Source organism: Poecilia mexicana, unplaced genomic scaffold (genome assembly GCF_051168715.1).
Source record: "Poecilia mexicana isolate PSO_F unplaced genomic scaffold, ASM5116871v1 scaffold_4, whole genome shotgun sequence".
NCBI classification, from domain to species: Eukaryota; Metazoa; Chordata; class Actinopteri; order Cyprinodontiformes; family Poeciliidae; genus Poecilia; species Poecilia mexicana.
In genome coordinates, this window is record NW_028263373.1 from 10,857,703 (window position 1) to 10,873,699 (window position 15,997).

General features: G+C 41.6%; 1 protein-coding gene across 1 annotated transcript; it reads left to right on the forward strand.

Annotated features, from left to right (window-relative positions):
* The first annotated feature begins 2,611 nt into the window (after window positions 1-2,611).
* On the forward strand, window positions 2,612-15,997 carry st6galnac5b (ST6 (alpha-N-acetyl-neuraminyl-2,3-beta-galactosyl-1,3)-N-acetylgalactosaminide alpha-2,6-sialyltransferase 5b). Its single transcript, XM_015000484.2, is given in 5 exon segments — window positions 2,612-2,806; window positions 11,431-11,840; window positions 12,311-12,418; window positions 14,444-14,569; window positions 14,571-15,997. Coding segments are annotated over 5 exon segments (927 nt in total). The 5' UTR covers window positions 2,612-2,638; the 3' UTR covers window positions 14,686-15,997.

A 15,997-nucleotide genomic window follows, 5' to 3' on the forward strand; every position in this document is an offset into this window, starting at 1 on the left:
CAGGTCCCGGCTGCCCATTTATCAGCACGTCGCTGTCTCAGAGTTTGGAGAAGGGCCAGAGCTACTCTCTGCAAGACTTCTGCAGTTTATGCCAGGAATGCCAATCGCCACAGATCCCAAGCCCCGAGATACCTGGTCGGTCAGAGGGTGTGGTTGTCAACTAGGGATCTGCCCATCAAGGTAGAGAACCGTAAGTTGGCACCCCGTTTTGTGGGCCCATTTCCAGTTACTAAGATCGTTAACCCAGTAGCTGTACGGCTCAAACTACCGCCTTCATTACGGGTACACCCCACCTTCCATGTCTCCAAGATCAAACCACTGATGTCATCCAGGTTTTGCCCTCCAGCCATACCCCCTCCACCCCCCCGACTCATTGATGGGGCCCCTGCCTTTACTGTGAGGCGGTTACTGCGTTCCCGACGTTGGGGCCGTGGCATCCAATATCTTGTGGACTGGAGGGGTTATGGTCCTGAGGAGAGGTCCTGGGTTCCTTCTCGCCTGGTCCTGGACAAGGACCTTGTCCGCAAGTTCCACCGCCAGCATCCGGACCAGCCCAGAGGGGCGTCGAGAGCCGCCCCTTGAGGGGGAGGTGATGTCATGATTTCATCCCTGCAGCTCCACCTTCTGTGTGCTGATTAATCATTACCCTCACCTGCTCTGTGCTGCTGCCTATTTAAACAGCTGCTCGTCACCAGCTCAGTGCGAGATCGTCTGTTGCCACTGTCACAGCTTTCAAGCCTAGTCCATGTTCCTAGTAGTCTTCTGGTTTCCTGATCCTGCCTGTTTTTTGACCACTGATTTTTGCCTTTTTTCCTCTGCTCTGAAGATTGTGCCCTCCTGTTGCTGAACCCTGCCTGGTCCTGACCCTGCCTCCTGATTGCCGTCTTTTGGATTTCTTTGCCTGAGAAACCCCTGTGCATGACCCTGGACTGTGTTAACGACTGGCCTCTGGTTTGTGGATTTTGTCCCGGTCATCTAGTTCCTCCCTGAGTCCCCGCGGCCCCCCTCTGCCCTTTCACCCTACCCTCTCCAAGCCGGCTTCCCGACCCCTCTGGTCCTCCACCTCCTCACTCACCAGTGTGACCACTCCCCTGTGGAACCCCTCTTTTTCCCTTTATTTAGTAATAAACCTTTTGTTCTGATCTCTGGTCTTGGCTGCGTTTTGGGTTCTGGCTGATTTTCGCATACACGTTACAGTATTGGAATAAATTCAGAGGGACAGGATCTATGTCTTTCAGAAGAGCATCTGTGTTGCGTGTGAGATGCACTGTCATTTCTTTAAAAAACTGCTGCAGAAATAAAATATTCATAGTTTGGTCTGCTCACATAACTTTCTCTTGTGTTGATGTTGCATGTTTATTGCTTCCCAGCCCGCACGCATATGAACCAACCATCAGAGACTCATTAAATATCTTCCAAGGTTACATTAAATTAATTTTCCAAGTGAAAAGTTTAGCCCAAATGGCAGCAGACCCATGTGGATAACGCTATTTCCTTCGAGCGTGCCTTAAATCAGATGTTTTTCAAAAGCAGAAGTTTGCAGCATTTGAAACATTTTTATTTTGAAGGCTTACATAATTTATTTGATTCATTTTCTTAGATTTAAAATATGTTTTACTGCTATGTTATTTATTTACTTGTACCGTTTTGCGTGCACGTTATCATGAAACTAATTCATCATGCTATTTTATTTAGATGAAAAATGTTCCCACACACGACCGACTTAATCAGTGCAATTGATCCACAGAATAGACTGTGTGTGTGTGTGTGTGTGTGTTCTCCTTTACAAATGCCTACTATTATCTGCATACTTTCACACTGAGATGATTGAAAAGTCCTGATGCAGCCGCGTAGAAACCTGCACGGAAAGCACACACCGTACAGCTTCTGGAGCTCCTCCAGCAGAGACCGGAGCATGCTGGTGGAGTATGATGTGTTTAGGACCATGAGGAGCGCTTTGCAGAAGGAGGCTGGGGTAGCGGAGTATTGGAGCGTCGCTCTCTGTTGCTGCGCGCTGATCCCGGCGATGCTGCCGACCGCTCCAGCGTTGCGCATGCTGAGGAGCCCCTCACGCCTCTGGTTCCCGGTAGGATGAAGACTCGCTGTGCGCGCTGAAACAACGAGGGAGGGAATCAAGATGAAGATAAGAGTGGTGATTTAGACCGGGGAGCGCTGGGTGGGGAGGGAAAGTGTCTTGAAGGATTCTGTTGCGTTGTGTGGAGCTTTAGTGTCGTCTGTGCCACTCAGAAATGAGTTGCATACTGTTCTCTATCCACTGTGACCTAATTGCACCGTGCAGCAACATATTTATAATATTCATGAAGGATGATCCTATAAGAGCGCATCCTTGTGAACTTTGTTGTTGTTGTTGAGTGAAGATATAATTAGCCTGTAGCACATTAGAACTGAGCAGTCCGAAACATGCTTCCTGTTCCAAGAGCATGGTGAGCGCAGCTGAGAGGCACAGCTGACGTTTCCTTTTTGCAGCTTTTAATGTGCGGTTGTCGCAATTACCCTTTCTCTAGTTTGAATGTCTTCTAATCTTCCTGTTAATATCATGAGATTATTGATTTATTTATCCCCTCCCCCCCCCATCTTTTTCAAATGTCAGGGGGTTGGTGGCATCATCATCGTTACCATGGTTACAGGATTTATGGTTGTGTACAACAGCAGCTCTGGTGGGAGATCGCCTTCCTCTGCGTCCAGATCACTGCATTCCCACCACGAGGACGCTCGGTCCACAAAGAGAAAGCAGAGTGTGCAAGTTTCCACTCTGGAAGGCGTTGCAGGTATCATGGACCTGAAGGTAATCATGCATCACACGTGCAGAGTGACAATCTGATTAATTTCACACAACAGTACCTGATTTACATACACCCTCTGAGATATTCTTTTCATCTCTTACGATAATGAAAATTCAAATGACGGAGTGTCCAAATTTGGGCAAACAGTGTTGGTGTTGTCGTACAAGCACCAGTTAAAAAGCATAAGGATTTGTAGGTGGCATCATAAGCAAGTTATCTTCTGTTCTTACACACATGCGGCCTGTGGAGAGGATTGCTGTTTTATGTGCTTTTTGTGGGACTGTATCGCATATGGACAGGGTCACCCAGGGAACCTTTTATACAAGAACCGGCAGTTGCATTGTGTTGACATTGGAATTACTGCTTTTTGCTCTGGGTGCCTCTATGTTAGTCAGGGTCACAGTGAAAAAAAAATCTATCCTGTTGTGCCACAAATTACATCTATTCCTTATTTGCATGGAACTGGAAGCAAGTAGCTCCTTTCAAGAAAATATGGTCGTACACCATGGCGAGGCCAGGGCTGGAACTCTACTAGAACCGGTGACTTCCTGTCTGTCTTCGTGAGATCCAGCTCTTCGGAGAGCCTCTCCTTCCCTAACACCTACCCTGTACTAACCGACCTCTCGTTATTTGTACTTCCATCTGTGCCTGCGCTCTTTTCCTACACTTTGACTCTTGTCACCTCCGACAGAAACTGACAAGTAGCTTTCCTTGTAAGTCATCTGATGTTCACTTTGAAATTACTTTGCCATTTTCACATCATTATGTCACTTTGGATAAAACTTTCTTATATTCTAGATCTTTCCAAAAATAATTTCCCCAGATTTTTTTTTTAAATCCAGGCCCGTGAAACAAAACAAACAAGTACTCACAAAGTAGGGATGATAGTAAATATCAAGCAATGGATCTATATTGTTTACATGTTTAGAATGTCTATGTGTTATCATTTTGAATAAAATATGCGTTCAACAGTTTACTTGACATTTATGTAAAAGTGCCATTTTAGCACTCACTTTAATAACCGGATGCATATTTCTGTCTTCTCCACAGTTTTAGTCTCTAATAAAACTGTTTTTTTTTCTGTTTTTTTTTAAAAAATGTTGATCTTACATCTGTCCTTCGTTTTTCAAGTTTTGTATTCTCATATCTCATTTCATATCTTAAAAATGACGTATATGTAAATGAGAAACATTTGCGACCCAACTGATGGATCTGATTGGTGCTGCACAGAAAATGTGCAAAACAAACAAACAAACAAACAAAAAAACAAATCATTTGCATTTAAACATTTGCTCTGTTTTGTCTCTGCCATAACTGGAAAGTTTTGTTTTCTGTAATCATCATCTGATTTAATTTTTGAGTATTCATTTATGTAAATTTTCCATGTTCACGGGTGCATGAAAATGTAGCTGTGAAACAAATTTGAAAACCGTTGCATATTTTAAATATCTAATTACTTTCCCTCTTTTAATTGTACGCATTTGTGTTCAGTTCAGTATTCATGTACGGATGCTCAGCTCAGTTAGACTATGACCTAAAGCCAAATCAGGTCAAACTCATATAATGGTTGTTTAAAAATGCAAGAATGAAAAATTAGAAGCTAAAGATTGAGTCGGGATCCCTCAAGGTGAAGCAACTTCATTTATGTAGCACATTTTGTCCAAAAGCAACTCAAATGGCTTATACTAACATACTAAGATACAGATTTTTGTTAAAAAGCAAAACAAGCAAAAAGTAAACTGCCAAATAGACTATCTAATATTAAACTTCTGTTAAACCGAATTCTGTTGCACTATTAAAGTTTGATATGATCTGGCAAAAGTATTTATGCCCTCTAAACCTTTTCATACTGTGTTACATTACAGCCACAATCATGAGTGTAGATTAATTAATAACTACTTTGAAACTGCACTGAATGATGGTTGTCACAGTATTTTCCAAACATACATTTGAGAAGTTTGATGTGCATTTATATCCAGGTAGGTTGGATTTAGTTTTATCTCTGTGAATCACAATAAAGGGGACTGAATACAAAAGTACATGTTTTTACAGTCATATAAAGGGTAAGCTGTGTAATCCGAATGAAAACACTGAGGTTTGTGGTTATAGCATGAAAAAAAAAGGGAATACATTTGCAAGTTGCTTTATAGGTTTCTGATTTGCAACATTTTGAAATAAAAACAGTAGAATTTATTTTACAAAAAAGGTTTCTGAGTACAACATTCTGACCGAAAACATTCTTTAAGATTCCAATCCCCTTCTCAAGATCTAAAGTAAAAAGCCGAATTTGCTGGGATAGAGCCAGCCCTAAATCCATCCTGTACTTTACTACTCCCCTTTACAATTCATAATTAATGTGTTCACCATACATTATTTAGCGACAAAAGCACAAAAACTGGAGGGATTTCCAGTGGAATTCCTTTTAAAATATGCTACACGTCTGCTGTGTTCTTTGTGTCTGCCTCATGAATGCACAAGCCCATCACTCACACCCATATTGTTACCGAGTCTTTGCACATCCTGCCTCCCCCTCAGAGAGAAAGATATACAGTTAGACCCTGGAGTGTTGCTCAGACAGCATTGAAGAAGGGGAGGATTTAGAAGGAGAGCACTTGTTCGGCTACCGCTGCCGACTGCCTAATGACCAACGAGAGGAGATCGTGAGGTTGCCGCTGATTTGGGTAGAGCTTTGTGTCAGCTGCTTAAACTCTCTGTTGCCTCGTTTAGAATAATGCGGAGTTTGGAGTTTCGCAGAGATTTTAAGAGTTTCACCTTCCGTCTGATGATAGTTTTTAGTTTCTGCTGCTGCTGTCTTCCCAGAAAGACTAATCAGAGTAAACTCTGATTAGTCTTTCTGGAATGCAGAAAGGCTAATGCTCTAAAGTGGACGCATCCGTCTGAGCGGTTCCCCTCGGTGTCATCTGAGGGCTTCTGCTGCTTGAGGGACTCTTGGCTTTGACACAAGTGCACAGACACACTCTTATGCACACATTCGCATATCTCTGGAACGCTAATGCAGACAACTCCATGCAAATGCTCAAACAGTATTAAAATTTCATACCTCATGCTTGAAAATGAGGTCTGTTTAGTGCACTGTCTAGACCAGTTTTATGCTCTAACTCAACACACGAGTGGGTGTTGCTTGAAGAGGCCGTGACTACAGAGCCTTTCGAAAGAATCTACACTCTCTTTCCACATTGTGTCACATTGCAACAGTGAACTTCAATGTATTTCTCGACTTTACGTGCAAGACAAAGACGAAGTAGTGCATAACAGTAAAGAGAAGGACAAACGATCAGTTTTTGATAACTGCACAGTATTTTCTCATGTTGTATTGTTGCCCTTAAATACGTGTACTTCATGTGGTTGATGTAAGCCATTCTGATTAGACTAAGGCTCCGTTTACGGTCATTATCCTTTGGGAAGGTGAACTTCTGCTTCGCTTTATAGCTTTTGCATCCCCCTAAAAGTATTGATCAACAGATTTTATCACCTGGGGCGCTCATCGCTGCAGCTCCTCCAGAGTTATCATGGTCTGCTTTCCTGATTAGTTATCCAATCTAAATGTCGTATGAGTTTGTGGTATCAACATGACTAGATGTGTAAAAGTTCATTAGGTATAAAGCTTTCTGCAGTGACACTGCAAAAGATGATTAATTATTTTTATATCAAATCATTTAAAAGATGGTAGGTCATTGCTGTTTTATTTCCTAGCAGCTGATTGTAATTCTTCCCCCCCCCCAACAACACAGTGTGCACTGGATCTCTCCCTGCCTTTTGCAGTGTCTGCAGGTTTTTGAAGGCTGTTCCACCCGACTGTCTTCTTTTTGACAAGCTGCGGTAATAGGAGCTGTAGAGATAAGCACGCGCATCCAGACGCTTCCAAATGGGTGCTTACTCTCACGTTGGAGTTTGAACTCCCTAACACACGTTTGCTAGATTCCTCTCTTCCACTCCTCATCTTTTCTTCTATGATGTTTTAGCGATCGTTATCAGAGTCAATCTATGCTGGCCTTAAGAAACTCTGGTAATCACGAATCTTGTGTAAGAGCAAGAATGTGAAGATTTGTGATGAGTCTATTCTTCCTGGGCTTTATTACACGTTGGTGTTCTAATGCACATAATGAGATCAGGAAACCTCTTCTGTTTACTCTTTAAAGTAATTTCTGAGTATGCAGAAATAGCTCATAAAACAAACTTTACCAACCCTGCACTGAGCTTGCTTCTTTGATTTATTCCCATGATGTTCACATTTTAAATCCACCTAAAGGCGGGTATTAGCTGTCTTGCTCAAAAACAATTTGTAATCTACTTTCTTTCTAATTTATCTTGATAATAGGACACACTACAACAAAGTTAAGTTCAGGAAATAACTTATTCCTGTAGCCATAGTTCTTTATTACTGACAGCTTGTAATTTGACATATTCAGTCTCATTTTACACACCTTTAAGTAGCAGAGGCCGGAAATCATAGTTCCAGCTGAGGACTGTGAAGATAAATTTAAATTAATTAAAAACAAAGATGACGAGCGGCATGAATACTTGCCAAGAGACAGTGAGAGATGAGAATGAGAGCGAGACTCAGGAAGAAGATGAGGGCAGTGAGGGTGAAAGTACGTCCTTAAGAGGTTTGGAATGAGGCTGAATTTACTCTGGAACCAAAAACAAAAGGGTGGAAATTATTAGCAAGCAAGTAAGCATAGAGTATGGCCTATACTATAAAGTTTATTTCATTGTCATAAATATCTAACTTGTCTTTGAAGATCAAACAAAACAAAACAAAAATGATGAAAGAGAGTTTGTTTTGTAAAGCATTTTCATTTAAACTGCCGAAACTACTCAACCTTTTGACACATTATAAAATAAATAATGTTAGAACAGGAACGCATTTTTCTTTTTCACATTTGCACCATTATTATTGTACAACCCCAAAACAAACATTGTGCTTTTTTTTCCTGCAAAAATCCATCCATCCATCCATCCATCCATCCATCCATCCATCCATCCATCCATCCATCCATCCATCCATCCATCCATCCATCCATCCATCCATCCATCCATCCATCCATCCATCCATCCTTCCTTCCTTCCTTCCTTCCTTCCTTCCTTCCTTCCTTCCTTCCTTCCTTCCTTCCTTCCTTCCTTCCTTCCTTACTTACTTACTTACTTACTTACTTACTTACTTACTTACTTACTTACTTACTTACTTACTTACTTACTTACTTACTTACTTACTTACTTACTTACTTACTTACTTACTTAAAGAAAATCAGAAAGCAGGAACATCAGCACTTGACGATGTTTTCAAAACCAGCATTAAATAAAATGAGATGTCTGCACTCTGACAAGCTCTTGCAGAGGTAATCATTGTGCCTCTTCCACCTGAAAAAATAAAAATAAAAAATCATCCTCATCTTTGAGCTTAGCTGCATAAGCAGCCTTGACTGTGAATGAGCTGATTATGAAAAATGCGTCTATAGATAAACTTCAATCCGATGTAGTCTTTTGGAAAATGGACTGTAAGATGAAAAAGAATTTGTCAGAGATTTTTTCAGCAATGCTAGAAGAAAAGACTTATTAAAAGAAAAAAAAAAACCACTTAGAGAATCATTCATATAGTGCAGCTTCACAGTGTCAAAGCTGCTGCACACACATCCTGCTACAGCTGGGAGGAATGAGGCTGGAATAAATTTAAACAGATCATTCAAAGGAAATGTTGGCGGTTCTACTTGTCTCTTTTGTTATTTTGGTCTAGGAGGTTTTTTGAGGACTAATGGTTGGTATTTTTCAGCATTTTGCTTTAGAACACAATTATTTTTTAATAATAAAGCAACAAGATTTGTTTTGCGTCTTATTGCGTTGCCATTAAAACGGCTCCATTTTAGTCTAATTTCTGATCTCCACAAAAGCCTATATTATGTGTTTGTAACTTTATGTCCTCTTTAAATTGATTAGCGTTTCACTGTGACTCAGTGCAGGTTCCTGTGCAGTAATACTGACAGTTGAGTTTTCCTCCGTTTGCTGTCATGATGTGTATTTGGGATGACGGAGATGCACATAGAGTCAGTCTGAGAGTTGTTGATGGAAATGGGAACTAAAGCTATCCTCCAACTTTCTTATTTTTCTGTTTCTCCTCTTAACCGTATCGATTTCTATGGCCTGGTAACATTAAGCCAGTTTTAACACAATGATGCAAGTATATTCTTAGACACTGCCAATAACTCTATAAGCACATGGACATTTAAGAAGCACTCGCCTCTTAAATTTTTAGCTATGGTGAAGTTAACTTTGAATACTTGTTCTCCCCAAAGTGCGCTGCTGCACAGCCAACATTTATTTATTCAGCAGTCTGTGGGTTGCATCTCCAGGTTTTTTCACTTGATTTTGAAAGGTCTTTTCCCTTTGATGTGGAATAATCAAGCTGTCAGAGAGGCTCAGGAAGCAGGAGCTGCAGAGTCACGTTCAAGGACACTTTCAGTTTCCAGCAGACTCTTTTGACTCAAATTGAAGCAGTGCAGCCTCCAAACTGGCTCTTGCGTGTTTGTCCCTTGGTTTCCCAGTTATTAAAATCACCAAATGCTTAGGAACGAGTTGGTAGGACAGTGATTAGGGAAAAGGAGTCTCTATCTTTTGTTGGTAGAAATGAAAAGAACAAAAATGAACAGGACTTCTCCCAGCTGGAGAGAGGATAGGCGGGTTTGTGCAGCGAGGTGTGTAATTTGCTCCAACCTACCTGGTATTCAGGAATTGGGTCTGCTCACGCAGAGCAGCACACGTCCTGATGAGATAGTTCCTGTGAAGAGATGGGTTGGAAAAGAAATCTGGCTTGACTGCGGTTGTGTATTTGTTTCTTTTTTCCAGAAGACATTATAAATTGCTGGATTTTAGCCACTTCATTTTCTGCGACCACGCTTAAACGTTTCACCGGGAAACGCATGCAGCACAACACACACTCACGCCACGAAATTATTCAGTGCGTGAGTCACGTGGATAGCAGTTTTATTATTGTAGATACAGCGGCAGGAGCGGTAGCGCCTGCGCTGCTTGTAATCTCACCTGTGTGTATGCAGACAGACAGACTCACTCGCTCATCTATCTGCACCTCAGGAACTGGCGGAGTGTGAAGCTCAGAGCCCGGTTCAGAATTCTGATGGAGCTCTCCATTAAGGTTGGGAATAATTCATGCGGGGAGTCTTTGGGTGTTTGCTGTCGGATCATTCACCATCCGACCTCTTCCTTTTCCAACTCAGAAGAGCTTGTTTGGACACACACACACACGCGTGCGCGCATACACACACACACACACACGCACACGCACACACACACACACACACACACACACACACACACACACACACACACACACACACACACACAAAAAAAATTCAGCCTCTCTTCAACAGAGTTGAAGCCTGTGTTACAACTTTTCACTTCTTCTCCACGATGCTGATAATGCTCACCAATAACTAAGTTTCTGTCAGCTTGAAGGACATTTCGTGTGAAAGACCACTTGAATACGCAATGATAGTGCAGTGTGAGAGAATACTTTTAATTCAGTGTGGGTTGTAATATGAAGGCAGGAGATCAGTGGGTCGTTCTGGAAAAAATAGAGCCCCGAGTAAGGTCCTCCTTATGCTATGCCCCATAATCAGTAGAAATGCAAAAAAGACATCAACATTTTAGGGCAGTAGCACTGCTGACACAAAAAGCATCGGACAACGTCACTAAGTCATCGTGACAAAATTACAAACCGCTGGAAATACTGGAGGAATCAGGAATCTGGCCTGAGGGTAGGAATAGGGAAGAGTGATGTTAAGAAAGACATAAGACACCAAATAAAAAAAATTAGCAAGAAGCTTCTCTAGTCAACTGAGACTATGACCTAGAAGAAAAACAAGAAAAACTAACACTATGCTTCCCTGAATAAATCCTCCTCATATTAAAACATGGTGACGGCATCATTTCGTGGTGATACTTTCTTGTAGCAGGAACATGGAAGCGACTAAAAGGAAGCTGGACAATCCTGGAGGAAAACATTTTGGAGACGAGGGCAGAGGTTCACCTTAAAGCAGAACAACAACCACAAACATACAGCCAGATGTAGGGACGCATGGTATTCTCTGTACGACCATCACTCTGTGACCTTTAGCATTTCGGAGAATGCCATTAAAGTCCAGCGTGAGGATTTCCTGCTAGTTCAAATGCATCTTTGTAACACTTGGAATAAATAGGCCAACTAACTGTTCTCCAAGCGGTCCTTTGAGGTATGAATATTTATTATAATAACACTAGAATGATGACATGTTAGTAATTTATTGTGTAGCCCTAGCCAAAGTTAAAATTGAATAGTTTAAAGCATGTGCTCTGTGTTGCAGTTTCTTAGTCAAACTGATGTTCACAGGCGCTTATAATCCAATCTGTCTAGGCTCAAACTGTTTGGCAAAGCTGACATAGAAACATTTGAAAATAAATCTTGAGCAGTACAATTAAAAAGATCTGAAAAGTTCTACAGATGTGAATATTTTGGGAAGGTGCTGTACCCCTGTGTGACAACAGTCCAAAATATATTTTTAAACGTCAGTGCTATCCTGCTTTTCTTCATTTCCTTTCGATTTATTCCTTACAGCCTCTAAAGATGCACTGCAGGACGTGCGCCGTGGTGACCAGCTCTGGCCACCTGACTGGCAGCAACAGGGGCGAGGAAATCGACCACTCCGACTGCGTCATTCGAATGAACGACGCTCCCTGCGCGGGGCACCACCCGGACGTCGGAAGGCGCACGAGTCTCCGCGTCGTGGCTCACTCCAGCCTGCAAAGGGTGCTCCGGGGCAGACAGGAGCTGCTCAACGGGAGCCAGGACACGGTGTTCATCTTCTGGGGTCCAAGCAGCTGCATGAGACGGGACGGCAGAGGCCACGTTTACAACAAGCTCAGACTGTTGAAACACCTGCTGCCCAAACTTAAAGTGTACACGATCTCCCGGTCCAAGATGCTGAAGTTTGATGAGTTGTTCAAGAAGGAAACAGGCATCGATAGGTAAATGTACACAAGGCGATGCTGTTATTTGCAAGCTATAGAAACCATGGGACCCAGGAAGTACTTGCGAGGACGTCGGCTCACAAAATACAAAAATGAGATTTATAATACTTTGATTTCTTTTTGTGTATAAATTACAGGCAGTTGTACTGTGGAAAAACACCGGCTGAATATGAACATTATAAAAAAAGTGGAATAAATAGATAAAGGCATTTGACTGATGTGAATTTGGCTCTTCATATGAACTCATTTGCATGTAAACAATGAATCCCCAGGTTGAGAAGCTGATGTGCATTAGAATGAGAATTCAGTCACTCAGAGCAAATGTGTCACACTTCTTCATGTCCTTCCTCTGCTCTGCACAGTGCAGGGAGAATCTGGGGAACAGCTGCGCTTTGTTTGTAAAAGCAGGCACGCTGCGCGTCTGTGTTTACTGAGACATGGCAATCCTTCCCTTGTCTTTATTCCAGAAAGAGCTCCAACTCCTGGCTGAGCACCGGCTGGTTCACCATGGCTATGGCCCTGGAGCTGTGCGACAGGATCAACGTGTTCGGCATGGTGCCCCCCGATTTCTGTAGGTTAGTGTCTAAATCTTATTTAAACAGGAAGCTGGGTTCCCCAGCAGTTTGTTTTAGCCTTTCATCCAGAATTGTTAGCGATATGACAAGCACGTTTTGTAAGATACCTTTGCATACAACAGGTTTGCTCCTGTAAGGATTAAACAAACAAAACAAAAACAAAAATCTAAAAATATCAACAACAGAGGGTGGTTCTGACTTGTCTCTAATGTACTTCACTCAACTGAGATTAAATAAGAAAAGGAAATATGTTGATGCTAAACCTGGGAATCTCTAAATGGGAGGGATTTAAGAATTATATTTTTACATTGCTGATTCTCCGCCCTGTACTTCATAGAAAGCATTGTCATGCATACGCTATAATATAAGAATGCAGTAATTCATGGTCTACATTAGTAGACAACCATAGTTCATGTGAAACACAACCTGTACTTGACACAAATCTCTGCTCCTCCTTCACTGTTGACAGAGACCCCAGTCTTCAGTCTTCAGTCTTTGTCCAACATTTTCCCATTACATAACAAATGTAATGAAAAACACTTTTTGCTTAAAAAAAAAAAAAAAAAAAAAAAAAAGGAAGAAAATTGGGCATAAAACGTGAGGCGAAGGATGATTCAACTTGTAGAAACTGGAGATGAGATTCTTTATTCCGAGGCTTGGTATGGAGTGGGTTCTTCTTCCCAAACTTAATTATTTCTTCTTCCCTTTAAGGTTTTTATCTTCAAGCTGGAGATCAGATCTAAGTCTGACAAAATCAGTCTTCCAAATTGAATAGATTTTAATATGTTTTGCAAGGTTAGAGTGGGGGAAAAGTACAAAGTCGAGATGCGCTCTGCTGATAGATTCTTCTTTTTCAGTTCAAAGTTGCTTCAATAAAGTTGACGGATGTAAGTCAGTGCTTTCGCAACAGGGTTATTGCAACTTTCTTATGCTGTGTGTTTTTATTTTGATTTTAAGTTTAATCGTGCAGGATATATCTCAAGGTATGTATTTTAAGTTCTATAGTTTTTAAGTTTTAAAATGTTTCGTTTGTACGACAAAAACCTGGCATTGTCACGTTGCATTTCCTGGATTGCTTGCTGTTTTCACCCGGACCTCTTTACTGAAGTGCTGGGTAATGTTGTTAGCGTGTTTCTCCTGCAATGAGTTAGGACTCACTGGTAATTCTGCTAGTGACACATTTCAGTACACAGCAAGTGAATTACACAAAGTTAAATCTTACAGAAGAAATCCTTCTCCAGCTTCATAAACTTTGCGCTCTGCTTTGAACGCCATAAAATTTAATGACTACTATTTTGGCGGCTCTCTGCACCGCTTCTCCAGGACAGTGGGAATAACTGAGCCTCACGATTGGCGCGTTTCTCAGTAGGTTTAGATTGTCACATTCTCTTTGAAAAAAAAAAAAACAAACTGGGGCAAACATTACATGAAGCACAAGCGACTCTTCTTTTGCAGCTCCGTTTCCTGACAACGGCGTCTGCATTTCAGTATAAGGAAATCTCATCCTATGCATCTTTAATTGTGCCTCTAACTTACTCAGAATTCAGTGAATGCTGGAGCGTGATTTTAATGTGAAAAGCATACCCTTGCCCTAACCACCTCTTTTCAGTCTTAAGCAGAGTGTAGTTTGCCTTTGTCACATACAGGGCAGACGAAATGTCTGCCGCTATAACTCTCACATTAAGCTACAAGGACACAAGAGACGATTTGAAATATGTAGGGCAGATTGCATCGACGCCCATGTGTCACACCGAGCTCCTCCACCAAGCTTGATCTGACTGAGAGCATCAGGGGAAGATGACAGCGTATAATGAATGCCTCTTTGAGCTCAGATTCTTCTGATGTCTCTGTTTTCTCTTTGTTCCTGTCTCCTTTTTTTTTTCATTCCCCGCTGTGACTCTCTTCTACTCCCCCTCTCTACGCCCCTGCATCTCATAATTATCCCCGCACTGCTTTCACATTCCTTCCTCGCGCTTTCACTTTCAAGTCTAACTTGTCCCTCTCTCCCTCTTTCCCCCCACGAAGATCCTCTTTACGTCCCACGGTCCCGTATCACTACTACGAGCCGTTGGGGCCAGACGAGTGCGCCATGTACCTCCTTCACGAGAGAAGTCGAAAAGGAAGCCACCACCGATTCATCACGGAGAAGACTGTTTTCAAAGTGGGCTCAGACTCTGAACATCCACTTTTACCAGCCGGACTGGACGCCCACTCCTGCCGTCACACATGCGAACTGCTCAGGAGCCCCAAGTCCAGTCGGATCCTGAATCTGTCTCCACAGACGATCCCTGCAGAAGAGAGTTTCCAGTTTCCAGAGAAAATATTCCCTTTGAAATCACTGGGAAACAACCAGGGTTGGCCCAAGGTTGAACTGTTTGGGACACCACATTCAAATAGAATCACACTGCAGTATTAGATTTTGTATGTATTTAAAAAAAAAACAAAAAAAAAAACTTTTAGGATAAATTACCTGTAATCTGTAACTAAATTAAAAAAAGAAGATATATTGAAAATTCTTCATTTCTTTTTTAGGCCCATTTGCAAACTGTTACTGTGTGTGAAATATAATGAAAAAAATTACTTCAATTATTAAATTAAATATTAGTAAATTAAATGTCAAATAAGTAATATACTACATTTAATTCTTTTTTTTTCTATTTTTGAAACAGTGCTGCAAATTTCTGAGGCAAAAGGTGACACATCAGGACTCACCCAACAGGAATGCCAAAAATCCGTAGGCATGTTATCAGCCTGAAAAGGGCTACTGAGCCTTTTCCAGTTCTTTGAATAAGAAAAATCTTGGGCGAATTTGACACCCAATGGAGGCCAGAAGTGAAAACCACCGCTGACCGAAAAGACCACAAAGGGCAGGCTAACATTGTTCAAAAAAAAAAAAAAAAAAAAATCTTAAAGACATGCGGTTTTTTTTTTGTGTGATAATATTCAGTGCACTGATGAGACAAAAGTGGGACTTTTTAGAGGGTGTGTGTCACATTACGTTTTGAGTGAAATGAGATTTCAGAAAAAGAATGTCATGCTTACAGGAAAAGACAGTTATCCGAAATGCGCTATGGCAGATGTTAGGTGGTTTTTCCTTTAAGGGCATGGGGGTAAAATACTTGCTCCCTGCACTACTTACAGCACTGTTTGATAAGCCGATGGCTCTAGTAGGCACCGTAATGGACTGGTGACCCGAGGCCGTGGCTTAGTTCACTTCTGCCTTGACCTGGCTCGGGAAATTGCTAAATGATAGAAGAAGCTGCTTTTACCTGCTGGCTGACTATAGCAGCATGACAGAATGGGGTCACAACAGCAGCTTACTGTAACTATAAAAGGATGAATATCATAACGGAGTCATGAGTATCTGTTGTCTTAAAGCACAGCTTTATGTTTCAGAACTGAAGCGCAGCATGACTGATCCAGACCTCAGCACAGACATCTCTGTGATGCTACGTTTCAGTAGATTATTCACGCCTCTGCTGGCTTTATATTTTAAACTGTTTTCATTCAAATAAAACGTTTATGTCAAAGAATAAATGAAAAATGTAAAAGGGGAATAAATATAAGTCTTCATTTACA